General features: G+C 40.8%; 3 protein-coding genes across 26 annotated transcripts in view; 1 reads left to right on the plus strand and 2 right to left on the minus strand.

Moving 5' to 3' along the window:
* Positions 1-3,762, minus strand: part of LOC149747000 (receptor-interacting serine/threonine-protein kinase 2-like) — a 19,025-nt gene extending 15,263 nt beyond the window's left edge. For 3 of the 6 annotated variants that reach the window (XM_089898961.1, XM_089898956.1, XM_089898960.1), the window contains exons 1-2: positions 3,280-3,762; positions 1,536-1,617 (exon numbers count right to left, since the gene is read on the minus strand). In XM_089898961.1, coding sequence (XP_089755087.1) covers positions 1,536-1,579 — 44 coding nt within the window. In that variant the 5' untranslated portion in view covers positions 1,580-1,617; positions 3,280-3,762. The other 3 variants (XM_089898958.1, XM_089898957.1, XM_089898962.1) reach the window with 3 other exon arrangements.
* On the plus strand, positions 3,049-26,229 carry LOC149747001 (uncharacterized). Of its 5 annotated transcripts, XR_016388458.1 has the most exons (6): positions 3,502-4,327; positions 4,545-4,591; positions 5,525-5,712; positions 8,023-8,188; positions 12,222-12,337; positions 24,582-26,229. XR_016388458.1 is itself a non-coding variant. In XM_089898966.1 (5 exons), the coding sequence occupies exon 1, from the start codon at positions 3,515-3,517 to the stop codon at positions 3,956-3,958; it is 444 nt and encodes a 147-aa protein (XP_089755092.1). In that variant the 5' UTR covers positions 3,049-3,514; the 3' UTR covers positions 3,959-4,327; positions 4,545-4,591; positions 5,525-5,712; positions 8,023-8,188; positions 12,222-15,637. The 5 variants fall into 5 exon arrangements, 3 of the variants coding, with proteins under 3 accessions (XP_089755092.1, XP_089755093.1, XP_089755094.1); XM_089898966.1 differs by lacking the exon at positions 24,582-26,229 and having other exon boundaries at positions 3,049-4,327; positions 12,222-15,637; XM_089898967.1 differs by lacking the exons at positions 12,222-12,337; positions 24,582-26,229 and adding an exon at positions 10,720-10,868 and having other exon boundaries at positions 3,049-4,327.
* LOC149747002 (DPEP2 neighbor protein-like) overlaps positions 19,488-27,402 on the minus strand; it is a 35,619-nt gene continuing 27,704 nt past the window's right edge. For 3 of the 15 annotated variants that reach the window (XR_016388449.1, XR_016388445.1, XR_016388451.1), the window contains 2 exons: positions 23,066-25,824; positions 19,490-22,060 (listed from right to left, as the gene is read on the minus strand). Coding sequence is in view for 1 of the 15 variants with exons in the window: in XM_089898964.1 (XP_089755090.1) it covers positions 25,418-25,824 (407 nt within the window). In the remaining 14 variants the exon portion in view is untranslated. Of the gene's footprint in view, positions 22,061-23,016; positions 25,825-27,402 lie in introns of those variants that run through there. The other 12 variants (XR_016388454.1, XR_016388456.1, XR_016388447.1 and 9 more) reach the window with 8 other exon arrangements.

Consider the following 27,402-nt stretch of genomic DNA (forward strand, 5'->3'; position numbering starts at 1 on the left):
ATGAACTCAAGGAAGTTAAAGTACAGGCTATATCTGGAAAATGACAAATTGTTTAATATGAATCAGGATGTGTAACAGCGTGTGTAAAGGGAGTGAAGGTGAATAGGGTAGGGTAGGGCCTCATCTCAGAGCCTGAAAGCCAGGTGAGAGCATTTACACTTTATTTGGTAGTCACTGAGTTGTGACTACAGGTTATTGAGCACAGGAGTGACAGGAGTGGAACAAACTTTTAGGATGATTAACTTGGCAGCAAGGTGTAGGATCAGCAGAAGGAGGTAGAGTTTGAAAGCCAGGTATTAGAAGATTATAATACTAGTTAAGATGTGAAGCAATGAGAGTCTGAAACTATAAAGGTTGCAGTGTAAATAGAAAGAAAAACACTAGCTGAATAGAATACCCAGGCTCTGGTGGCTGACTGATTGACCCTGATTGACTAAGGGAGGTATATACATATATATATGTGTGTATGTATGTGTATGTATGCGTGTGTGTACGTATGTGTGTGTGTACATATATATGAAGGGAACTGGATTTGTCACCACTTTTTTCCATGGATGATTTGGTATTGGTAGCAGCAGTAATAGAAAGAGAACTGTCTCTAGGAGAAGCTTATTAGGTAAACAATGATGATTAGCTGGTGCTTAAACCACCCAAGCTCTTGATGAATGGCTGCTGAAATAAGAAAAGCAACAGACAATCCAGACCAGACTACGAAGCCTCCTTTAAAAACAAACAATAAGCAAAATAAAGCAAAAAAATCTTAGTCATCTAAGTTTTGAATAGGTAATATACTTACATGTTTCAAAATTCAAGAATTACAAGAATGCATAAAGAGTTTCTCTTCTTCTCCCTGCTCTTCAGCCACTTAATATCCCAACTGTGAGGCAACCAATTATACCAGTTTGTGAGACCTGCTTTAATTAAATTTATATTTCCTAAGCTGAAACAGGTCTGTATTTGCCTCATGAAATGTAGGTCAACAAGACAGTTATTGAGTAGCACCTTTGCCGGGAAGGTTCCTGGATACTCTGAGAAAGAATTATAGAGAGGGCATCCTAGGGGATATCTTAGTGATACTTAATATACTAATTCCCCCTCCCATTAAGAGTATGATGCATTCTTCCTTCTCTTGTGATCCTATTATGTGTTGGCCACTTTACTACAGTTGGTTTCATTATCCCTACTTTATATATGAGAACACTAAGGCTCACATAAATTAATAGTTTCTATTGGTCATACCAACAATAAGTGGCAGATTTGGAGTCAGATTTGAATTGCAATTGTGGGACTCTAAAGCCTTTGTTTTTTCCACTCACTGCTTAATCAGAGAAGGAAAATTCTTGAAGTCAGATTTCAGGAAGAATGAATGGGAAAACAGAGAAAGCCAAAACAGTTTAAAAATAGGTTTTTATATTAAAATATTAAAATGTAAAACAGCTTTTATAGACATATTACCTAAATTACCCATAGCAAATTTCAGTTACAAAACAGTTACACTGTTTACACAAGGTATTTGAACAACCTATCAGACTCACCTATTCATAAGGCGTTGGGAGATTGTTGGGGAAGGTCCTCTCATGGGCAGAAGTCAGGTTACAGAGAATAATTCACCAATCACTAAAATAAGAACATGTTACAGCACAGAAACTTATTTTTCTTTTGTGATCTCAAAGAACAATGCAAACATTATCCACACCAGAGCCCAAGAAGTACATGTATCTGTTATTCCCACTTCATAAGTGAGGACATAAGACACCCTGTGAGTCAACTGCATAGCCCAGTCTTATGCTCAGACTACATAAATACCGCTAATGTTAACATTCTAGGAAACAAGTGGAAGAAAAAATGTGATGCAGTAATGCCAGAGTGTTGCACTGGTCCTTATGGCGTCTTTGACGGCAGAATTAATTTCCTACCCGATTTAGTGAAGAATTTTAGATTATGAAATTGTTAATGAGCACGAGAGGGAACTCCCTTCATTTCTTGGCCCCAAATGGCACAAAACTTAGATAAATTAAAATCTTGAGAAGCAGCATCCAAAATGGGAGGATCAGTCTCCTTTAAAATACCTAAGGAGTCCATCAGTGCTAGATTTCCATGTATTTTAATAGTTGATTCTAAAATACATCTACCCTCTCTAATCAACCACCACCCTTCAAAGTTGACTACATACACATAGTTTCCCAGTATTGCTCCACAGAATTCAAGACCCAGGGTAAATAGACCCTGTATATCACTAAATCAGGATTATGGTACACAAAAAGCGGGAACAATTTCTAGAGGTGTCTCAAACTTACTGTGAGATCTAGCCCATCCAAGCCTGATCGCAAGAGAGCAAGTAAAAGCCACAGGCAGATGAAAGTCAATACCATTAGCAGGGCTGAAGCTGAGGAATTTATCTGCTATTGGATACTGACGGCCTCTGGCTAATCAGGCATCTAGCATGATGTATTTTCACTTTAGATAGAGGGGGAGGAGAGGAGAATGTTGCAATCATGGATGTTAATTCACTAAGAATTGAATGCAGGGCCTAGTTAAATTCCTATTGGAAGGAAAATACACAAGACTAGTGACTAGACTCACTGATTAATATATATGGTTGAAAGGTTTTTCTGGAAACAGGAACTAATCTAGCCTTCCCTTGAAATCTGGACATTGCACTAAACTTGTTCAGGATGGGAGAGACATTCAAAAGTTTTGGTCATTTAACAGCTTTCTGATTTCCGTTTATTGTTAGCAAAGATAATACAAGTTTCCTCTAGAGACAGGCTTCCTTCCCTGTGACGGTAAGAGGAGAAACTAAATTGAGTTTGATATCTAAACTTTCATGCCTACATGTGTAAACCAAAAACAACAAAAAGCCCAAACCAAAACGTCCCAGACTCTACAGCAGTGCTGTTCAATAAAAATATAATGTGAACCACACATACAATTTGAAATTTTCTAATAGCCACTTAAAAAGAAAAAGTAATAGCCACCTGTGGCTAAGAGCTACCTATTGGGCACTGCAGCCCTAGAATTCGACTTCAAAAAAAAAAAGGGAAAAACAAAGCAAACAGAACCCAATTTCAATAAAGAGGACGTTTAGAGTTGGGCTGTGATCGCTGATTTTTGGTGTCTGGAGAAAGGAGGCCCAGGAGTAAGAAAAAAAGGAGAGGGCAGTGAAAAGAAGCGTGATTGCTGCATCTCCAGAGAAGCCTGCTCTCCCCACCATGTTAGCCCAAGCGTTGAACGGCTGCCTAGAGGTGACGAGGTGTGCGGCCGATCCCAAGTGCTCACCGTCGCTTGGGCTTCAGAGCCCTCTTGCCGGGGCTTAGAGCCAGTGGCGTGGGGAACGCAGATTTCGGGGCTCCGCGGTGGAGCCGCCAGGGCGCCCTAACTGTCGAGCAGCGGGGTGTGAATGTGCACGTGTTTCACCGCCACCCGAACGCGCCAGTCTGCGTGGCGAGCAGAAGACACGGTGCCGGACGCGCCGCGGCTCAGGTAGCGCAAGTCGGCGAGCTTGTAGTACGGGATGGTGAGCAGGACGCTGCAGATGGCCTCCTCGTTCATGGTAGCGGGTGTCGCGAGCACTCAGGCAGCCGGTCGATTCCGGAAGTGCCCGCCGCTGCCGCGGCTCCACCCCCTGCGCGAGCCGCGTCGGCAGGCCCTACAGCCTGCCGGACATGAGGTCACGAGGCCGTCCATTCTCCGCGCAGCCCACGCCAAGCCGCTGCTTATCCGGAGCCGGAGCGGACTCTTCTCTTTTAGAGACTGGTCAACTCTGCGGCGGCGGGGCGCACAGGGCAGGAGCTTCCTCTCTCCGACCTGGCCCTCCCAGGCGCTGCCTGCCACCCGAGCCCGCCTTTCGGAGCTCCTCCCTCCTCAGACTTCTCAGGCGACGTCAGCGGCGGATGCCAAGGCGGGGATGAGGCCACTGGCCCGCGATCCTCCCAGCAAGGCTCCGGCCTCGGCCTGAGGCCCGAGATCTCTGCCTTGTGGCGCCCAGGCGACGTGTGCCACACCGGCGGGGCTCGGGCGGGGGCTTGGGAGTGGGGAAGTGAGGCAGGGGCGCTCAATTTGTCTTCTCTCCACCCAACCCACTAGGTTGGAAAGGTTTTCTTTTGGGGAAATTTCCTCTTCGCAGCTCCACACCCAGGCAGCGGACCCTCCCACCCGGGAGGAATCTCCCCTGGTCCCCTCGGCGCGTCTTCTGGGAGTCACCAAACACCAGACAGAGGTAGTGGGGTGGGTGTGGCAGCTGCCATTTCCTGACTCCAAGCCTGCGCGGAAAGCCCTTTGAGGACGTGCAGTGGTGACTTACTAGGGCTCCGCACTCCTCAGCCCGGTGAGTCAGGTAGGGGTGTAGATTCACTTGCTTATCTGGGCTCCAATCTAACCTCACTTCCAACTACTTCAGTCGTGTGGGGGTGGCTGATAAGCCCTGTCAGAGTTTAATCCTGTCTAAACGTTCAGATGTTTAGTTCCTGTTGAGTGCTTCTCTACTAGGGACGTAGTTTTCTGACTTTTTTTTTTTTTTTCTCTCCTGACATGCATAATTACAGACAGAGACTGAAAAGTAACCTTGAGAGAGCCGCTCCCTTGATTCCAGGTAAGACTGCAAACATTTCTTTCTTATAGATCTGGGAAGAATGCGGTGTTTAATGCCAGCCAAAAAAGACTCCAAAGATCTTTTTACCTTAAACAAACACTTTTCTACACCTGAAATGGCTATTTTGCAAAGTGTGGTGCAAATATTATACACAATACCAAGTCCATGCTAGGCATTTAATGAATTCTAAAGCAAAAGTAATAGGGAATGCCTGACTTCAATCAGGGATTTCTGCCTACAGAAAATCAGTGCTTCCTGTATTTTTGTATTGCCTGAAATGAGAGTAGCAGTGTTACATTTTACAATAAATGGAAGCTGTAATGAAAGAGTGTGTTTTAAAATTTGATAATTTAAAATAAAATACTTAGCTTTAAAGATATGGTCTGATAATCTGTGGTTCATTCCTTAATAAGCTTTTTGCTACAAAAAGTGCTCAGAAAACTTTTCCCATTCATTCATTCATGCAGTCAGTTTACAAACTAAGAATTCTAGAGAAAGAGAACAAAAATTAAGAAGGGAGGAAATGATCAAAATAATAATTCAAGAATTTCTTCCAGGACCAAAAGACAAAGATGTTCATAGTTAAAGGACCCACCAGCTACCCACAATGACTGAAAAAGGACCTATGTTAAAGCAGACCATTAAAAGGATCAGAACACTAAGAATAAAGAGAGGATTCTAAAAGTTTTCAGAGGGAAGAAGCAGGAATAAACAGATGAGAATTAGAATGGCATTGGGTTTCTCAACAATAACACTTTTATGCTAAAACACTGCAGTGAAATTTCAAGTTTTGTAAGACAATACTTTCCAACCTAGAATCCTATAGTCAAACTATCCATCAAGAGTAAGAGTAGAATAAAAACATTTTCACATATACAAGGATGAAAACATTTATTTTCCATCCATCCATCCACCTTTTTTTTTTTTTTTAAGGGAAAGTTACTAGAGGATGTGCTCCAACAAAACATGAGAGCAAGACAAGAAAGAGAAAGACATGGGATCCAGAAAAAAGGACCAGGAGAATGTGAAGGGAAATGCCAGGGTGAAAGATATGTGGCAGAATTAGAGAGCAATCGTTTTCACCGGAGAAGGAAGATGGCAGACTCCAAGAAGAAAGACTGGTTAGTGTAATTGAATTTATTTAGATTACTAGTTTTGAGTATTTGGGTAGTTACATTGATAGATGTTTGATCTAATGAAATACGTGATAAAATTCGAGAGAGAACTTAAAAAATATAAGCAAGTAAAAAACGGAAGCAATTATTAATTCCATGAAAACTAAAAATTAGAGAAGAATGGAAACAGCGTTTCTCCAACTGTTGTGTGGTGAAAATTCTAAGACTTTTTAGAGCTTCTGAAATACTTGTGTATTATAAACCTCGAAGGAGAGAACATGCAGCATAGAGCACTCTGAAATTTATGTATATTTTAATCACATTACTTTAAAATTTTTAAAAATTAGTATTCACATGGTTCAAAATTTAAAAGTGTAACAGACAGATAATTCAATAGAAAATTAGGCAAAACACCTAGATACTTCACACAAAGGTATATCTAAATAGCAAATAGTACATGAATGTGAAAAGGTGCTCGACATCATCAGTCATTAGAGAACTACAAGTTAAAACCACAGTGCAATATCACTACACAAATACAAGAATAACTAAAATTAAAAGGACAGAATATAGCAAGTGTGGGTGAGGTTTTGTAACAATTGGAGCTCTTGTACATTGCTGGTGGGAGTGTCAATTGGTACAATCAGTTTTGCAAACTGTATGGCAGTACTATTAAAATTGTAGATATGCAGATCCTCAGCAATTCCTTGCCTAGGTATATGGACATGCATATGCATATACTAGAAAGTTCATAGTAGTGCTATTTATAATAGCTTCAAACTGGAAATTACCCAAATATCCATACATAGTAGAATGAGTAAATGATTTGTGGCCCATTTTTTTACACAGTGGGATACTAAACAGCAATGATATTGAGCAGTGTGCAATATTGATGAATTGCACAAATACAATACTGGATGAAAAAGCCAGACACAGAAGAGTATACATTTTATGAGTCAATTCCTATTAAGTACAAAAGTAAGCAAAACTAGCCTATGCTTTTAGAAATCAGGATAATGTCTGCTCTTGTAGAGTGGTCATAGTGAGTAGAAGGGACAGGATGAGGCCTCTGGGGTGATAGAAATGTTCTGTTTCTTGATCTAGGACCTAGACTCTTGGTGCCAGTTACATGGGTATGTTCAGTTATGAAAATTCTTTGAGGTTACACAATGTGCACTTTTCTGTGTATATATATGTTATACTTCAATAAAAGGTTAATAGGTTTAAATACAAAATAAATAATATATGTGGGTGTATATTATGTCTCTTACTTTTATTTAATTAGTATTACAGTATATACTGTTCACCTTGCTTGTCTTTCACTTAGTAATCTATTTCAGATATCTTTCCATACAAATACATAAAAAGCTTTCTCAACTTTTTTTTTTTTTAAATGATGGATATGCCATAATTTACCCCTTATTGGTGGACACTTAGCTGGTTTCCACATATTTACTATTACAAATTATGCTGCAATAAGTAATCATTACATATGTCATTTCATACATGTGTAAGTGTATCCATATATATGTCCTAGAAGCTGAACTGCTGGACAAAAGAGTTATGTTCATTTGTAATTTTGGTTTGTATTGTTGAATTGACCTTCACTGAGGTTGTTCCAGTTTTCTTTTTCTGCAGACAAATGAGAGTGCTGTTTTTCCACACACCTTCTTTCATTTCTTTTCAAGATAGATAGTATAATGTTGATCTGCTGATTCCTGTATTTCAGTGCTTCTAAACTTATTTAAATGCTAAGATTCTTTTTATTGCAGACCTTCTAAATACCTGGCTTCAATTTTTTTATCACAACATCAAACTTTAGCTTTCATGATAGTTTCACCATTATACAGCTTAAAAAATATGTATTCTTAGTGATATGTACATTGTTTAATTAATGCCCATAATGAATGGCTAATGACAGGAAACCTAAAGAATACTGATGCTAAACTACATCAACTAAATGAGAAACAAAAAACATGAGAATAATTGTGCAAATTAGACTTAAAAACAAGCCTCACACCTATATGTTGAATTCATATATTCAAAATTCTGTAGAAGCATATTAAGTCATACTTTCCATTTACTGAGAATAAACGTTATTTATATCTGCATGTGCTGTTTTAGGGACATGGTAGCTTGAAATGGCATGCTTGAAATCTCTCATAGTTTGTTTTTTTGTTTTGCTTGTTTTTTTAACTTCAATGCCTTTTATTCCTGTAAGTTCTTTATATTTATTTATTTTTCTAATTTTTTTAAAAATTAATTTTTATTGGACTATAGTTGCTTTACAATGTTGTGTTAATTTCTACTGTACAGCAAAGTGAATCAGCTATATGTATACATATAATGTCCATGGACAGAGGAATGGATAAAGAAGATGTGGTACATATATACAGTGGAATATTATTCAGCCATAAAAAGGAATGAAATTGGGTCATTTGTAGAGACGTGGATGGAGCCAGAGACTGTCATAAAGAGTGAAGTAAGTCAGAAAGAGAAAAACAAATATCATATATTAACGTTTATATGTGGAATCTAGAAAAATGGTATAGATGATCTTATTTGCAAAGCAGAAATAGAGACACAGATGTAGAGGACAAACGTATTGACACCAAGGGTGGAAGTGGGGGGGGGGATGAATTGGGAGATTGGGATTGACATATATACACTCTTGCTACTATGTATAAAATAGATAACTAATGAGAACCTACTGTATATAGCTCAAGGAACTCTACTCAATGCTCTGTGGTGACCTAAACGGGAAGGAAATCCAAAAAAAGAGGGGATATATCTCATAGTCTTTAAAATTAGAAACAAGACAGAAAAGTTGAAAAATAAACCACTTAAAAAAGTGCAAATGCAAGAATTTAAAACATCTCATATTCTAATTTTTCTATTTTTTGGTCTGAAAGCATCTGGTAACCATTGGGGGAAAATGGGTGAAGGATATGTGGGACCACTCTGTATTATTTTTACAATTTCCTGTGAGTCTATTATTATCTCCAACTAAAAAGCTTTAAAAAGTTGTACCTGGGTGTATTAGTTTCCAGGGACTGCCATAACAAAGAACCACAAGAATTATAAAAAGGTATGTAAAGGAGAAGTAAGGCTTCCTGATTCTTCAGATCTCCAGTTCACCTTCCCTAAGACAACAAATAAATTTAACAAATATTATGTGCCATAATGCTAGGTGCTGGAAATACAGGGATAACAAAAGACACATGGTCTCTGTCCTTAAAATGCTTTTAGTGTTCTAAGGGAGATAGAACCTAAACATACAATTACAGTAGAGTGTGATAAATGTTCTGGTAGGGAAGTCCAGGGCACACTCAGAAATTAGGGGAAAGAAGCCTGCATGGTAATTTAATGAAGAGAGGTAAGGCAAACTGCCCAAAGTCATAGAGTTTTTAAACTACAGAGACATGATTCCTGCACAAATCTATTTGAATTAAAGCTCATATTCTTTCCAGAAACTGCTTGCTGTGTCACTAGGGTATTACATTTTCAGTTTCACTTTACATGATATCTCAGGAGAGGAATTTAGTAGCAAGAGGGAATTTCCCAGCTACAAAAAGACAGTGATGGACAAAAATTTATTATTAATGGACATTTCATGGGAAATTCCATTTTCTTTGACATTTTAATTGGCAGGTTTCCAAGAGTGTGGAAAGATGTGTTACCAGTAGCTCAGTCTGCATTTAAAAATTTTAGCTCCTGAATTAAGCAGGATATTTTGCTTTTTCAAATGTCTTCAGAACTCAAAATCATTTTCTCCAGCTGTCACTCCTAGCTTGTAGGCAAAATATACTAAGATATATTTTTTAGGCAATACACATACGCGCACACACACACACACACACACACACACACAGACAGACACACTTTTTTTTTTTCTGCTTTAGGCAGTGGCTATATGAAAGAGATTATAAGTTCAGTACACTTTTTAGTGTCCTTTTTTGGGCAAGCATAGACAAAGTTGTGGAAGAAGGCAGAGCTTTTCTTATTGTAGTAGCCAATATAGTTCAGGAGTCCCCAACCCCCGGGCCGCAGACTGGTACCGGTGCACAGGCCTGTTAGGATCTGGGCCGCGCAGCGGGAGGTGAGCGGCTGGCAAGCAAGCGGAGCTTCATCTGCTGCTCCCCATCGCTCCCCATCGCTCGCCATCCCCCCCACCCAGTCCGGGGAAAAATTGTGTTTCACAAAACCGGTCCCTGGTGCCAAAAAGGTTGGGGACCACTGGTCTAGGTCATAACAGCGCCGGCTGGTGCAATTTGGAATCGGAAACATGACTGAAGCAGGGGTCCAATGTCAGCAGCTGAACAGGTTGCCAGAGAGAACTCTTAAGGCTTATTGGGAGCTAATGAACACTCAGGAAGCTTCTTTGACTTAATTTTTATAATTGTAAAAAGGAATAGAAATGTCTGCCCTGCCAGGGAAACCTTGTTGCACAACTCCTGCCAAGGACACTGTTCACACTGGGGAGGTGCCATTCACGTGGAATACGTTATGAATGGGCCCCCTAGAGTTGTGCGATGTGGAGGCCCTATAGCCTACCTGTCTCCCAGGATTGTTCTGAGAGACTCAAGTTTTACAATGAATATAAAAGAACTTTATAAGTTATAAACCTGTCAATCTATGTAAATAATAATATTAATAGTTATTTTCCTGGCCAGCTCTGCCCTTCAAGCAAAGCATTCTTACCTAGTTTAAAAAAGAGAAAAGCAGCCCTTATTAGCTGGGAGCTGGCCTGGCACTCCCAATGAATCTGTGGCATTCTCCTGTTCAACATAAACACTTTCATAGAACATCAACGTCAGACAGGACTATTTTGTCACTGTAGTGGAGCAAGAAAAAATAAGACCACTTCATTATCATGTTTGAACAGACAGAGGTAAAAACATTGTTCAAACCACAAAAATGAGCAAACATTGCCCTTTCCTGGCTAATAATAAGTGCCTGCTTCTTCTTTACCAATTATAGCTTTATCTCAATTTCATTATTCTCACTGTCTAGATATAAATTATTGAGATACCTGATCAGAGAATCACTCCTGCTTCCAGGCAGCATCCAATGCAGGGAAGATACCCGTTTCCTTGAATGCTCCACAGAATCACCTACAAGAAGTCCAAATCCTATAATAAATTATTTCTAACATCCTCTTACTGAGATGTCCTGATTCCTCATGGTACCCATAACTCCTGATTGCAATGAGTCAGTAAACCCAGATTTATAGAACTGCAGATGTGTTCCTGGTGATCTTTGGATAGAGGACATTGGCAGATTCATAGAGCAGTTATTACCCAGCCTGGAGCCCTCACTGTCTGCATTTCAGTTAAAGAACTGGCTCCTCTAACTTCTCTAGGGACTTAGCTATGGTGTAGGTTCTTTTTCATAGCCCAGAACTCCTGAGGAAGAGATTCTGGTTGGCCATAATATCACCCTTCAAGTCCTTTGTGGATTACGGGGATATGGACATGAGGTACTGAATTTCTAAAACAGCAACAACAACAACAATATCGACAACAGCAATAATAACTAAGACTTATAGGTTAAGAATCCGCCTGCGAATGCAGGGGGCACGGGTTCAAGCCCTGGTGCGGGAAGATCCCATATGCTGTGGAGCAACTAAGCTCGTGCACTACAACTACTGAGCCAGCTCTCTAGAGCCTGCAAGCCACAACTACTGAGCCCGCGGGCCACAACTACTGCAGCTCGCGTGCCTAGTACCTGTGCTCCACAGCAAAGAGAAGCCACCGCAATGAGAAGCCCACACACCGCAACAAAGAGTAGCTGCCTCTCGCCGCAACTAGAGAAAGACCGCGCACAGCAACGAAGACACAATGCAGCCAATAAATTAATTAATAAATTAAAAAACAACAACAACCTAACATATAATGCTTGCTTCGTGTCAGGGACTCTTCTAAGCAATTTCCATAGAGTAACTCACTTAATACACCAAGACAAAGGTAAAATTATGACAAAAGTACCACATTTTTAAACATCTTTGCAGCCAATATTCTGATAATTCTCTGAATCTAAACTTTATCTCTAAACTCTTAGACTGTAGTCTAAGTAGCAGTAGTATTTTCTTTCACCTATTTAGAAAATTAAAATATTATTAAAGAAACCATGTACGACTGAATATGTTGGATGGAAGATATTTTATTTCAAGCATAATTAGGTATTAAGTTTATTCCTTTTAGTAGACTTAGTGAAAACTTAGTCATCTGATTGAATGAATATATCAATCTTCTTTAAAAACTTATTATGAAATAGATGAAAGAAGTATTAAAATTGAAATACTAACTTCTCACACATAAAAATGTTTTACATTCTACCAAATACAATATCATTAAAACAAGTTTGTGTTGTAACTATTACCCCTATTGAGATATGATGGGGCTAATAAATGATATTATAAAGACAGGAAGATTCCAAAGAGAAAGGGAAGAAAAAAAGATGAGCTACTATGTTACCAAACCTACAAGTCAGGTAAGATACTTCTCTTCCCCTAGGAAGGAGTACTGGCCTGATGAGGGAAGGGGAATGGATGGTACAGCGAGAGCCTGGGTACATTATTCCAGTGAAAGAACTCCCCCTGGAAGAAAATACGTGGAATGAGGGGATGGTGGTAAGTGTTCTCCCCAACAATTCCCATTTTAAAGATGGGAAAACTAAGTCTAAGAGTAGATTGACTAGCTTCAAGTATTACAAGTAAAAGGTGATAGAACTGGGAGTAAACCAGATGGTTTATTTCAGGTTTATCAGAGGGCCCTTATTAATGAGGTACACGATATAGTATCCTAGAATCACAGTAAAACCAGGACCTATACATGTAAAAGTCAGAGCCGAATATCATAAATTTGCAGCTTTCTTTATATTTGCTTTGTGATGAGGTAATGAACTTATTAGAATAAAAGCATTGTATATATTTTTATTTAGTGAGTACTCAAATGGTGCATACATCTGAATTAAATGCCTGAAATATCTCAGTTATTAAGAAGCTATCATTGGAGACGTAGCAGAGTGTACATATGTTTATGCACGCAAATATTTAACAGAAACACAGTAAAGAGGTTCAATTATATTCATGCTGAAGTATGGAAGTTACCAGAGAGTTAGTGAACGAAGAATTTAATCACTATTATTTTGTAGAGTGTAAATGATTGAGAAAAACTTACAGAAAGAGGTGATCTGAAGGTCAGTTCAAAGGAGAGAGTCATTTTTAGCTGTTTCCAGAGAGTTTTTGTTACATTTTAGAGAGGGCTACAAAATCCAAGAATGAGAACCATGTCCCACCAGGACAACTGGTGGGTGTGTATGTTGCAAAGAAGCAATAGCATGGTGAATGAAGTGTGTACCTCACTACACTCTGGGCAATAAAACGTTTTAAGAGTCAGGTTCCATAATATGAGTTTGTAACATCTTACCTATAATTTGTGGGTAGATGGGCAAAGGCTTGGCCTTAATCACACATATAAAAACACGTTAACAAGATCATGTTTGGTTTTAACCCCAGTCTCTATTTTCGTACCTGCATTGCTTATCCTTACTGAAACTTGCTTTCCTCATCCGTAAGGGAAGTACTTTATGAACTGTGACATACTAATTAATTTTAGTTTTGAATCATGGCTCTTCTTTAAGGTTTTCTTTGTTCTAGTTTAGTGTCATTTGAGGGTGAGCACTGCACAAGGCACATATAGAAAAACACAGGGTATTTCCTGCCTTCCAGGAGTTTTCAGAAAAGAGAGAACAGTTTTTAGAGGCTTAGCACTTATTCCACCCTTGGATGTTTCCCTACTAACATGGTTTCTAAAATTACTCATCTGTGTGGAGCTCAATAAATATTTCTCCAGTAACTAACATAAGACAGGCAGATCAAATAATTAGATGTAACACTGATTCATACAATATAGCGTGTTATCTTACACATGAAAATTGGCAACATGTTCAAAGAGTAACCAAGCTGGCTTTTAGGATCTAGCTGTGTCAGTCAGTTTTGGTTTATTATCTCTCTCCTCTGCCTGCTGTATCTTGTATTTATTTATGTCATCTTCATGTATAACTTCTAAACTATAAGAGCTAGCCACTATGGCTTTGAATGTAATGAAGTCACAGTATGATGAAGGAATTGTTTTCTAATGCAACTCTCCCTAAACCTCAAAACATTAGAATAATTCTGTAGTCCTCCATTTGTCTCAGTTACTGCTCAGAGCGCTAATGCAGCAGGTTGTGTGCCTGGGCATTATGGGTTACTTGCTTTCACTGCTGAGCTTTCTAACACTACAAATAAAACATAGATTATTCAGAAAGTACAAAGGTTCAACATCTTCCCACAAAATCGTTGATGAAGTTATTTCATTAATTAGCTCTTAAAAACAAAACAGCTGATAACAACAGGATACCTATTGATTTATGAGGTAAACAATTTCCTTTGAAAAGATAAATATTGATGCCAATACACTGGTGATGAAGTGGAGCCTAGGGGATGAGGGGCTCCTCATGTGGGGATGAGGCCTGCTAGCAGGCGTTGTCTGAGTCAGGACCTTGAGCTGGGTCAGGAGGTATAGACCTTATAACTCTCTTATTGATCATTGATCCTGGGGGTGAATGGCAACATCCTGTGAGATTTCTGAGTCAGTTCTGAAGTAGGTTCTCGTTCGAGTTGGGCAAACATGTAAGAGCAGTATATAATTGCTTGGGCACCAGCCCAACCTGGAGTTGATGCTTAGGATGAGGTAGGTAGACAGAGACTAAAGGATCAATTTTTTAAACCAATGAGAAAATTGCTGAAGTTGCTCTACTCAGGCCAGGCGTTGCGGGGAGCAGAGTACAACTGAGGAGTGGTTTATCCTTAATTCTTAAGTGTGCTAAAAGTAGATGTGTAGTTTTATTATATGGTATTTTGGGTCAGTAATGATAGTCGTACATACATGTCTGCTTCTATATGTTACTTATACATTATATACATTACATATGTGTATCTATATATGACATTAGTTCATACATGTACATTGTATAAAATTTAGAAGAATCAAAAGGGGTATAGTGAAAAGTTAGTCTCTACCCCTTTCTATGCCTCCCAGCCACCAATTTCCCTCCTGGAAGGTGAATTACAATTGCCAGTCTCTCACTTCCTCCTTTCATGCTCTTTGTTCTAGCCGATTAATCTCCCCAAGCCCAAGGGCTCCTGCTCAGAAATTTTCCAGCTTCTGCATTTTCCTGTCTGGTTAAATTTAACCTTATTTACCTATCTTTCAAAGCCTCAGTGTTTTATTTATTCTTCTTTAATTTCTTTTGTCCAGTTCTCCTAACAAGCTCCCTATGTCTCATTCCTACATGTACTTGTTCTCACTTCTCATTCATGATCTTCTCTCTTCTCTAGTCTATGTGAAATTTGTGCTTCTTTGAGACTGAAGTCAGACCCTATTTCTTCTGACTGCTCCACCCATCCCCATTGATTTCCTTCTTCTCTGAACTCCTAGGCATCTACAAAGTGGGTTATGCTTCAGTATCCCAAAATGATGCCAAAATATGTTAAATAAAATATTAAGTTGCATTATTTGGCTGGAACTATATAAATCCAAAGAGGCAAAGAGGTTAGCTCAAAGCTATCAGCTGTTACAATTAACTTTGATTAATGAAAAAAATTAACATACAGAATTTTTCAAAATATGGTTCTTGCGGGGAAAGAGAAAAAGGAGTACTTGCTGGGGAGAAGTTGCAAACCACTAACTGTACACACATCTAGTACCTAACTATGTAGTCAAGTGGTTGAGAGCATGACCTTTGAAGTCAGGCACACCTAGTTTTGACACTCTCTGATCTTTTAGAGCCTTGGTTTCTCAACAAGGAAATGAGTTAGCAGGTAAAGCACTCAGCACAATGCCTACTGTATGGTAAATGTCCAATAAATGTTATGTGTTATTGTTGTTAAATCTTATTTGCTATTTTGTAAGGTTTGTCTCCTGTGTTGGGCAGAATAGTTGACCCTCTTCCCCCTCCAAATGTCCACATCCTAATCACCAGAGCCTCTGAATGTTACCTTACATGGCAAAAGGGACTCTGCCGATGTGACTAAATCAAAGATATTAAAATAGGGAACTTATTCTGGATTATCAGGTAGACCCAGTGTAATCACAAGGATCCTTTATAGATGGAAGACGAAGGCAGAAGATTCAGGGAAGAAGAATCCGTGTCAGAGTTAGAGTGATTTGATGTGAGAAGGAGTCAACCTGCTGTTGCAGGCTTTGAAGATGGAAGAAGAGCCAAGGAATACTGGCATCTAAAAAGAAGCTGGAAAACATAAAGGGATTGTCTCCCAGAGCCAGCAGAAAGGCTTTTAGCCCAGTAAGATCTGGTTCAGATTTGTGAGCCCTAGAATTGTAAGATAATAAGTGTGTGTTGTTTTAAGCCACTAAGGTAGTGGTAATTACTAAAGCATCAATAGGAAATGAGTGCACCTCCCCAGCTGAAGACCAATTTCGTAAAGCTCATAGTGTCCAGAGTAGTGCGGGATGGGAACATAAATGCAAAAATTGGGTCTACTGAGGGTTCCAGCAGAGAGGCATAGCAACTTGTAAATTGCCCTTTATAGTGAAGAAGAGGAAATCAGAGTTAGCTACAAGCCAGGTCTCTTTCTAAATGTGGATTTCCATTACAATATAAATTGAAAATACTGGGGAAATTCCCTATCTCACTGCCCGGGAAAGATGCCAACAGGCCATAAATTCACCTATACTCCAGTCAGGTTTTCCCCCTAAGTGTCCTTGCCTCCCTTACTTACTGCTAATTTACAAGATCAGTAATAATCACTATCACGCACTGGGTGCACAGTCTGTGTCAGGCATTGTGCTAAAGGTTTGTACACATTATCATATTTAATCCTCACAAAATTCCCATGGTGGTAAAAAGAAATGTAGTACCTTGTTTTTCAAAGTTCAGGTCATGAGTCTCAGTGGAAGTTGAAATCAGTTTGGTGAGGATTGACAAGGAATTTTAAACAATAAAATACAGTAGAAAAATACCAGTGTACTGCATAAAATGAATAAGTATATTTTCATAAAATTTGGTTTCAATTATACATATAACAAAGACTCTCAAGTTACAGGTGAGTCTTAATTGATAAAATATATATGTATTGGGTTGTGTTGTAGAACATATTTCTTTTTGTTTTTTTTTTTTCCTTGCGGTACACGGGCCTCTCACAGTTGTGGCCTCTCCCGTTGCGGAGCACAGGCTCCGGACGCGCAGGCTCAGCGGCCATGGCTCACGGGCCTAGCCGGCTCCGCGGCATGTCGGATCTTCCCGGACCAGGGCACGAACCCGTGTGCCCTGCATCGGCAGGCAGACTCTCAACCACTGCGCCACCAGGGAAGCCCTGTAGAACATATTTCTTATAGTGGGTTACATTAAAAAAATTTTAAACCCACCAGTAAAGTGGTTAAGAGTACAGGCTCTGGCAAAAAGGTTACCTTGGTTTAATCCTAGTTCTTTGTCTTACCAGCTCTGTGATCTTGAGTGGGTTACTTGTTCTCTCACACAGTTACTTTGTCTCCTTGGGTCTCCCCTCAAAGGGTCTTTTTGAGGATTAAATGGATGAATCTAAGTAAAGCAGTTTGAACGGTGCTTTAGTAGCAAACACTCAGTTACTGTTACTTTCCCAATGTTACCTGGTTAGCAAGTGGCAGAACTGGGCAGATTCCTGTTCTGTCTGATAAAGTTTAGTCTTGAGTTTGAAATCAAAGGTAATTTCAAGCTGACTTAGGTGTCCCGTCAAAACAAACAAAGAACAAAATAAGTCTGCCTTTAAAATAATTTACCAGCAAGTTAAAAAGATGGGAACCCTCATCTTCTCAGGAAGTTGGCCTACGTTGGCAGAGTCTTGTCTCTGAGAGAGTACAGGTTTCCTGTCTTGTTCTGCTCTGAGTTACAGGAGAAGAATATGTGGAAGGCACTAGGTTGTTTGACATATAGAACAAAGTGGTGACTCACATAAAACTTTACCGTAGGATCACCATATAAATGTTTACATCTAAAAGGAATCAGGTAAAGGGGGAAATCATGCAAGAATCCGGAGGGAGGCCTTCAGCTAAAAGTTTGTGAGATGACTGCTTTTGTTGTTGGTTGTATTTGTCCTTTGTTTTCTTCTGCTCTGTTTCCTTCCTCTGCTCCAGCAGGCAGCTGAGGCATTTTATCAATTTCTTAAAAAATTTTCTGATGCTACCTGGTGTTACGTGCTTTGAGTGTTGGTTGAAATATATAGCCAGGCTATACTCCTTTCAAAGGCTCTGAAAATTTAAGAATTTAAGAAGCTAATGAGCTTCTTAAGTTATGCGTAAGCCTTAGTTGCTGAAAATTATTCTGGGCCTTTAAACTGCTGATTTTTATATTCAGCCAAAAGCCAATTTAAAAATGAATTCCATACTACCTCCAATTTGCTTGATTGTAGAGTAATTTTATATCTAGTTAAGGTTCTGTTGGAATATGTATTTCTAGATTTTACGGTTTGGAAAGTGTGTGAATCCAGCCTCTCTACCAGGATGTGGCAGGGAGTTAGCAGTGTTTTGAACCATCAGGGAAAGGAAGTAGATATATTCAGCACCCTGCCCCATCTCAACAGATCCATTTTCTCATCTTAGTAGTGGTAATCTTTCATTTGTTATTTTGGTTTGAATGTTGTTTGTAGCATATGGCCCTAATGCCTTAGAGCTCTAAGTAGAAGGGAAAGCAGTGCTAATAATTCTCTGACGGAGATGTACCCCTTCTTCCTCCACTTCGTTGTTCTTGAAGGATATGAATTCTCTTTTATTATTTATTTATACTTTTTAAAAGAGCAGTTTGAGGTTCACAGCAAAGTTGTGGGTAAGGTACAGGAATTTCCCTTATACTCACTGCCCCTGCACATGCATAGCCTCCCCTATTATCAGCATCCCCCGACCAGAGTGGTTCATTTATTACACCTGTTTAACGTACACTAACACATCATAATCATTCAGAGTCCATAGTTTACATCTGTTTACATTACATAGTCTACATTGCAGTTCATTCTTGGTATTACACATCTCACACCAGTCAGAATGGCCATCATCAAAAAATCTAGAAACAATAAATGCTGGAGAGGGTGTGGAGAAAAGGGAACACTCTTTCACTGCTGGTGGGAATGTGAATTGGTTCAGCCACTGTGGAGAACACTATGGAGGTTCCTTTAAAAACTACAAATAGAACTACCATATGACCCAGCAATCCCACTCCTGGGCATACACCCTGAGAAAACCAAAATTCAAAAAGAGTCATGGACCAAAATGTTCATTGCAGCTCTATTTACAATAGCCCGGAGATGGAAACAACCTAAGTGCCCGTAATCTGATGAATGGATAAAGAAGATGTGGCACATATATACAATGGAATATTACTCAGCCATAAAAAGAAATGAAATTCAGCTATTTGTAATGAGGTGGATAGACCTAGAGTCTGTCATACAGAGTGAAGTAAGTCAGAAAGAGAAAGACAAATACCGTATGCTAACACATATATATGGAATTTAAGAAAAAAAATGTCATGAAGAACCTGGGGGTAAGACAGGAATAAAGACAGAGACCTACTAGAGAACGAACTTGAGGATATGGGGAGGGGGAAGGGTAAGCTGTGACAAAGCGAGAGAGACGCATAGACATATATACACTAACAAACGTAAGGTAGATAACTAGTGGAAGCAGCGGCATAGCACAGAGATATCAGCTCGGTGCTTTGTGACCGCCTGGAGGGGTGGGATAGGGAGGGTGGGAGGGAGGGAGACGCAAGGGGGAAGAGATATGGGAACATATGTATGTGTGTAACTGATTCACTTTGTTATAAAGCGGAAACTAACACACCTTTGTAAAGCAATTATACCCCAATAAAGATGTTAAAAAAAAAAAAAAGAAAATATATAGGTGAAGTGTAAAAGGGTTGGAATAGATATACCATAACAGTAAAAACAAAACAAAACAACAACAACAAAACCGGAGTGGCTAAGAAAATATCAGAAAAAAATTACATTTTAAGACGAAAATTTTTACCAGAGACAAAGACATTTTAAAATGATAAAATGATTATTCCATCTAGAATGCATAATAATTATAAACTTATATGCACGTAACAACAGGACTTCAAAATACAATGAAGCAAAATCGACACAACAGAAAAGAGAAACAGACAGTTCTACAATAATAGTCGTATACTTTAAAACCCTTCTTTCAATAGCAGCACAGACAGAAAATCAACAATAAAAACCTTGAACAGCATTATCAATCAAGTAGACCTAACAGCCATCTAAAAAACATTCCACCCAACAGCATCAGAATATACATTCTTTTCAAATGCACATGGATATACTATATGCTAGAGCATAAAACAAATTTCAGTACATTTCAAAGGATATAAACCATACGAAGAGTGCTCTCAGATGACAACAGAATGCAACAAGAAATCGTTAACAGAAAGAAATTTGTTGAAAATCACAAATGGAAATTAAAGAATATATTCCTAAATAATTCATGGGTCAAGTAAGAACTCGTAAGGGGAATTAGAAATAATTTGAGATGAATTAAAATGAAAGTATAACATATTAATACTTGATTGGTCCCACATACTCTTCTGCAAAGCAGAGGGGTTAGACAAAGAGATCTAAATTAATTAAAAAATCATTTATTATTCTGGGAATAAAAAGAACTGGGCTTAGTCTCAGTTTTGCCTTTATCTTTGTGTCTGTTGATTATCTTGGAATAGTCATTACATAATCAACATACAGTTGCCAGCTCAGGAATCAAATACTGTCATCTCTAGGGCTACCATAACAAGATACCACAAACTTGTTAGCTTAAAAGAACAGAAGTTTATTTTATCACAGCTCTAGAGGCCAGAAGTTCAAACTCAAAGTGTTGAGAGGACCATGTTCTTTCTGACGCCTCAAGGGGAGGGAGGATCCTTCTTTGTCTTAACCAGATTCTGGTGGTGGCCATCAATCACTGGTGTTGGCAGTTTTTTGATTTGCAGCTGCATCACTCTGGTCTCTTTCACTCTTGTCACATGGAATTGTCTCTGTGTGTTTCTGTCTCTGGAAACAATTTGAATAGAAATTTCTATTTTTAAAAAACACACTGTTGATTATTATGCTCTATTTAGATACTTCCTCTAACCCCCACCCACCTCCATTTCCCCATATGTATTTGAGAAGGAAAGAGGAACTCCTGTGAGCTATCATATTGGAAAGAATCAATAATACAATGTTTTACTAGAGATGCCTCTTATCTAAAATATTTGGATTAAACATAAAATCTGGGGAAATTATCGCCCAGTTTCCCTCTTGTAGAGGCATGTTCTAAATGATAGGCAGCAGAATATTTTATACCCATGAGGTTTGCTGACATTATTGATTTGGTCCAGGATCTGTATTTTCTCTCTAAAGAAAACAGTATTCTCTCTTTACTTTCTTTAATATATAATGTTGGTGTCTTAAGTTTATTGTCAGAGAGGATGCTTATAGTTCAAATGACTTGGTTGTATTTCACCAGGATTATTACAAGATAGTCAAACAATGGCCGGGCTCCAGGATAGACCTCGGTCCCTTTGGTCCACTGGGATACTGATCTGAAAGCCACTGTTTTCTTATATTCCAAAGACCAAATAAATAAACAAACAAAAAAACAAGTAAATGAAACCATTTTAAAACCAACTCTCTTTTCTTCCTCATCCATGTTAATTCTCTTCTACCTAAAATTACTTCCTGGAAGTGATTTTTATGTTTCTTAGAGCTTCTTTACGTATATATCCACACTAATGCATATAAAACTGTGCCTTGTAGATCTTATACTTTTTCCATTTGAATAACTATTTTCTCATGTCATATAGAGTTTATCCACTGTCCTAGATATGCATTTTCCCTGTGTATTTGAGCATCATAGGAAGATAAATTCTACTCTTGAAAATGTTAACTGGTCACTGAGACACAGAAAGCTATTATTCTTACCAGTTTTCAATAGTGAGTAGATTCTGTAGGGGTGGAATTTTAAGATGTAAGTATACTGTTTTTCTACACTCAAATTCCGTTCCCCTTATCATAGAAATTGACCAGCGAAGTGTGCTGCTGACTTTTCAGAATCCATGTACATATAATCCATTAGGTTATTAGATATAACATTGGTCAGAAAAGCATACTGTGAAATGTTGCTTTTATTTAAACTCCCACTATTTTCACTACATGGTTTCAAGATTTTACTTCATTATTGTCCTCTGGTGGTGGGCTCTGTGAACTGCATATTTACGGGTCTGGAGCACATATCTTCCCGGAGGTATACAACTCCTCAGGTACCAGCTAAAGAGTAGATGATAAGAAGCATTCAGATTTATTAAAACTCATTAAGAATATCAGTAGCCTGACTGTTGTTTCTAAAAATATAAAATATTTATCCTTCTGTTGTCAAACAACCATACTTCATGAAAAGAAGTATAAATCCTTTTTTGCTTGCAATAGAAGAACAATAATTGAAGATATTCTTCATTTGGACCAAATACCTTCTCTGAAAATATAAGTTAAAATAGGAGTTGAAATTTCCAAAATATTCTTTAGGAAATAAAACTCCACATATAATTTCAAATTATAATTTAGTTTTACCTTAAATTTAAATATCTATATTGAATTTAATTTAAGGAAGGAAGGAAGGAAGAAAGAAAGAAGAAAAGAAGGAAAGAAAGAAAGGATGGAGGGAGGGAGGGACGGTGGGAGGAAGGAAGGAAGGGAGGAGGGAAGGAAGGAAAAAAGAAAGAAAGAAAGAAGATAAAGTAAAATAAAGTAAAATATAATAAAGCTATTAAATTAAAAATTACTTATTAAGAAAAAAAAAACGAACGGATAGAACCTTTGGATAAATGGTGGAAGCAAAGCTATACAGACAAAATCTCATACAGAAGCATACACTTACAAACTCACAAAAAGAGGAATAGGGGAAAAAAATCATAAATCTTGCTCTCAAAGTCCACCTCCTCAATTTGGGATGATTCTTTGTCTAAATGAGGGAAGGAAAGAAGGAAGGAAGGAAGGAAGGAAGGAAGGAAGGAAAGAAAGAAAGAAAGAAAGAGAAAGAAAGAAAGAAAGAAAGAGAGAGAGAAAGAAAGAAAGAAAGAAGATAAAGTAATGTAAAATAAAGTTATTAAAATAAAAAGTTATTAAGAAAAAAATTTTTTAAAAAACAGATAGAACCCTAGAACAAATGGTGGAAGCAGAGCTATACAGGCAAAATCTCACAGAGAAGCATACACATACACACTCACAAAAAGAGGTAAAGGGGAAAAAATGATAAATCTTGCTCTCAAAGTCCACCTGCTCAATTTGGGATGATTCGTTGTCTATTCATGTATTCCACAGATGCAGGGTACATCAAGTTGATTGTGGAGCTTTAATCCGCTGCTTCTGAGGCTGCTGGGAGAGATTTCCCTTTCTGTTCTTTGTTTGCACCGCTCCCAGGGGCTCAGCTTTGGATTGGGCCCCGCCTCTGCGTGTAGGTCGCTGGAGGGCGTCTGTTTTTCACTCAGACAAGACGGGGTTAAAGGAGCCGCTGATTCGGGGGCTCTGGCTCACTCAGGCCGGGGGGAGGGAGGGGCACGGAGTGCGGGGCGAGCCTGCGGCGCCACGGGCCGGCGTGACTTTGCACCAGCCTGAGGCTCACCGTGCGTTCTCCCGGGGAAGTTGTCCCTGGATCCCGGGAACCTGGCAGTGGCGGGCTGCACAGGCTCCGCGGAAGCGGGGTGTGGATAGTGACCTGTGCTCGCACACAGCCTTCTTGGTGGCGGCAGCAGCAGCCTTAGCATCTCACGCCCGTCTCTGGGGTCCGCGCTTTTAGCCACGACTCGCGCCCGTCTCTGGAGCTCCTTTAAGCAGCGCTCTTAATCCCCTCTCCTCGCGCAGTAGGAAACAAAGAGGGAAGAAAATGTCTCTTGCCTCTTCGGCAGCTCCAGATCTTTTCCCGGACTCCCTCCCGGCTAGCCGTGGTGCACTAACCCCTTCAGGCTATGTTCACGCCACCAACCCCAGTCCTCTCCCTGCGCTCCGACTAAAGCCCGATCCTCAGCTTGCAGCCCCGCCCACCCCCGCGGCTGAGCAGACAAACCTCTCGGGCTGGTGAGCGCCAGTTGGCACCTATCCTCTGTGCGGGAATCTCTCCGCTTTCCCTCCGCACCCCTGTGGCTGTGCTCTCCTCCGCGGCTCCTAAGCTTCCCCCCTCCGCCACGCGCACTCTCCTCCCGCGAAGGGGCTTCCTAGTGTGTGGAATCCTTTCCTCCTTCACAGCTCCCTCCCACTGGTGCAGGTCCCGTCCCTATTCTTTTGTCTCTGTTTTTTCGTTTTTTCTTTGGCCCTACCCAGGTATGTGGGGAGTTTCTTGCCTTTTGGGAGGTCTGAGGTCTTCTGCCAGTGTTCAGTAGGTGTTCTGTAGGAGTTGTTCCACGTGTAGAGGTATTTCTGGTGTATCTGTGGGGAGGAAGGTGATCTCCGCGTCTTACTCTTCCGCCATCTTCCCCTCCCAGGTATCCGTTTTTTCTAGACTTTTCTTTCTTCAGCTCACAAAGGGGCCCCTGAGGATTAAGCAGAGGAACGTCAGGGTTTCTTCCAGGCCAGCTTCAGCCCTGGGATGTTCAGGGCAGACTCTCATTACAAACCTCAGTTTCTGAGGCTCCTGGCTTATGGCCATTTAGTATAGAAGGAGGCTCCTGGCTGGGGAAGGCTCAGACAAAACGATGCAGGTTCTAATCTGTGGCAGTGGGCAGTGGGGGGCGGGGGGTGTCAGTGCAGGAAGAGGCATTCGCTGCCTTAGGCATTTAAACCATTGCCTTCTCTTCAGGGTGACTCACCTGCAAGATTCTGTGGGGTCCGCCTCCTGCCACCATGCTACAATTGCCGGATTTTGGGTCTGGAGCAACCCAGGTCTTCGTCCGGCATTTCCAGAGAGTGCTTTCTCTTCGGAGCACGTCTGGGGACTGGCTTCTCTGCTTCCACCTTGGCTGGCGAGGCCAAAGGAGCATCTTCCATGGGGAAGAGAGGGAAGACATTCCAGTTTGGAAGAACAAAAGCAAAGACACACTCTTCTCTACCTTGTCCCGCCCCAAATATAAATTCATAGCACCTTCACATTTTTATAACTATGGACTTAAAAAGACCAAGAGGTTAAGGGGCCTACCCAGTGTTACACAGGTAGTGGAGAGGTGTTCTGCTCAATGGTTAGGTTCATGGTGGGGCTCCGGATTTACAGCTGATAGGAATGTGAGGACAAGCTCATGCCATTTCAAACATTTCCAAGTGATACTGAGAGAGATGTTGAAGGTGCAAAATGAGGGTGCTGAATGAAGTGGGGATGGTGGGCCCATTTTAACATGAAATTGAAAATAAATTCATGACAAAAGGACATAATAGAAAATGACAACATAATCATAACACTCCCCTCTCCCCTGGAAGTAAAATTCATTAGAATCCTCTCTCTCTCCACCATGAAAGGATGAGATAAAGTCTCAGCAGCAGCCCCCGTGAAAAACATGGTCAACAGGGTGAAGAGGTGTTACTAAGACCATATGGTGCGACTCAGAGAAGCAAAGAGACAACTCTGCCCTTAGCCTGATGAGGCCCACAGGAAGGAACATGTGTGGCAACCTTGGATAGTGTGGCAATGAGAGAGAACCTTCTTTAGGAGGGGACTCCCTGCTGCCACCTTGAAAAAGCAAATATGGGACATTCGTTTACTGTGGCTCTTGCAGAGGCGATGTGCCCAGAGGTTGGGCCACCCTGCTTGACAATCAAAGCACCTTGTATTCCTGTGCTGCTTGAAAGCTCCAATCGCCGGATTTTGGGTCTGGGGCAACCCAGGTCTTCGTCCGACCATTCCAGAGAGTGCTTTCTCTTCGGAGCACGTCTGGGGACTGGCTTCTCTGCTTCTACCTTAGCTGGCGTGGCCAAAGGAACATCCCCGTAGAGCCGGTAGCCACCAACCAGGCAGTATGTCTCCCCATGCCAGCCCAACTGCGTTTCTCCACACCCGCGGTACAGGACATGGTAATGACCAGGTGTAGGATGAGAAGCGGGAGCCACTGCTGCTGCAAAGAAAATCAGAACTGATCAGTCACTTCTGCTGTGCACAGTCTCCTGCCAGGATTTCCCTCTCTCATGTCTCTCCCAGTTTCTGGCTGAAGACCTTTTAATCTACTTGACGTCCAAAACACAGCCTTGGCGCATCATCTCTATGAGTCCCTAGAGAAGGGACACTGGCTGCAAAAGCAATCCCTAGAGCCTAGGGCTGCAGCACATGAGGAAGTCTCTTCACCGTTCCCAGGGAAAACAGTAGAACCCGAAAGTAATTGCAATCATGATCCTCTCGATCTCTCCCTTCCACAGCAGAGAAAACATTTCTTGCAGTGTGTCACTTCTGGGGCTTTCATGGAAATGTCTTTCAAGTTTTGGAAAAAAATAATCTAATATAAATTGGTTAAGAACCCCGCCCACCTTGGCAACCCCTCTTGGGCCCCATTTATACTGCCTATTTCAACCACACTGAACTCTAGCTGTCTAATACTTTTATGTCGATTAGAACAAGGCCAAATACTGAGGCAGAGTGATCAGGAGACTCAGAACCGGGTTCTGGGTACCAAGTCTAGGCTCACATCAACCTAGCCTCCTGGGACACCATCTCCTCAGCCCTCCAGTCTCATTAGCACTTCATCACCGCCCCCCCCTTCGTTCTTACGGTCTTCCCATCAATATGGCAACACCCTCACCCCTAGTACTCAGCAACTCGGTAAGGGATGTGTCTGAGGGGACCGATATAGATGTCTACATGATAGCACAGTGGTGCCTGGGTTTGAAGGTGCGGTTCAAGAGTGGCCCTCTTCCTCAAACCGCTCCATTTGCAATTTGCCAACAAAAATGCGCTTGTCTTTTGTTAAGAGGCCAATCAGGAAAGGGTCTGAATGGAAGCATCCTGTAGCCCAAAGGGTAAGGCTATATTTATAAAGCTCAGAACCGTCCCGCACACTTGTCCAGGGATGAGCTTTCACTTGTCCTCAGCAGTGAGAACTGTGCGTCCCTGAAGGCGTCCCAGGTCACTGGTATTACTTACATCTGGGGGGAAAGTGCTCAGCTGTACGTAGTTGGCAACCCCCACAGGAACATGTGCCAGCCGGGTGAGGTTGTGTGTATATCACACCGCCTGTAGAGTTGCCCTGTCTGGGTGTACCTGCTGCACTGCCCACCCAGGGAACAGAGCACAGGTTAGAGTACACAGACACTACCCGGTCACACATTCTCACACAGACAGCCAAAAAGATCGGTATCTGGTGGAGAACGGGTAGCGAAGTTTCTCTGAGTGCAGCCCGTTTGCACAGTTATGCTGCCATGGAAACCCTGAGAACGCCTGTGAGGGCATCACTACCCAGTGACGTCATATATGGAACCTTTGACTTGAGGGGCAGGCTTGAGGAGGAGGGGCAGTTTTGTGGAGGAGAACAGGGTAGAGGCAAAGGTACTCTGCCTCGCCCCTCACCCCTGGGCCTCCCCACCCATGCCCTAGTCTAGTAGACACCCCACGTGGGGCGTGCCGGTGGGCTGGCACAGCCGCAGGGGCCACGGGAGGGCAAGAGAGACCCATATTCTGAGTTTGGCTTGAGAGACAAGATTAA

This window comes from Delphinapterus leucas, chromosome 17 (genome assembly GCF_059928025.1).
Source record: "Delphinapterus leucas isolate spDelLeu-1000000601 "Yukka" chromosome 17, BTC_Dleu_Yukka2, whole genome shotgun sequence".
Taxonomy (NCBI): Eukaryota; Metazoa; Chordata; class Mammalia; order Artiodactyla; family Monodontidae; genus Delphinapterus; species Delphinapterus leucas.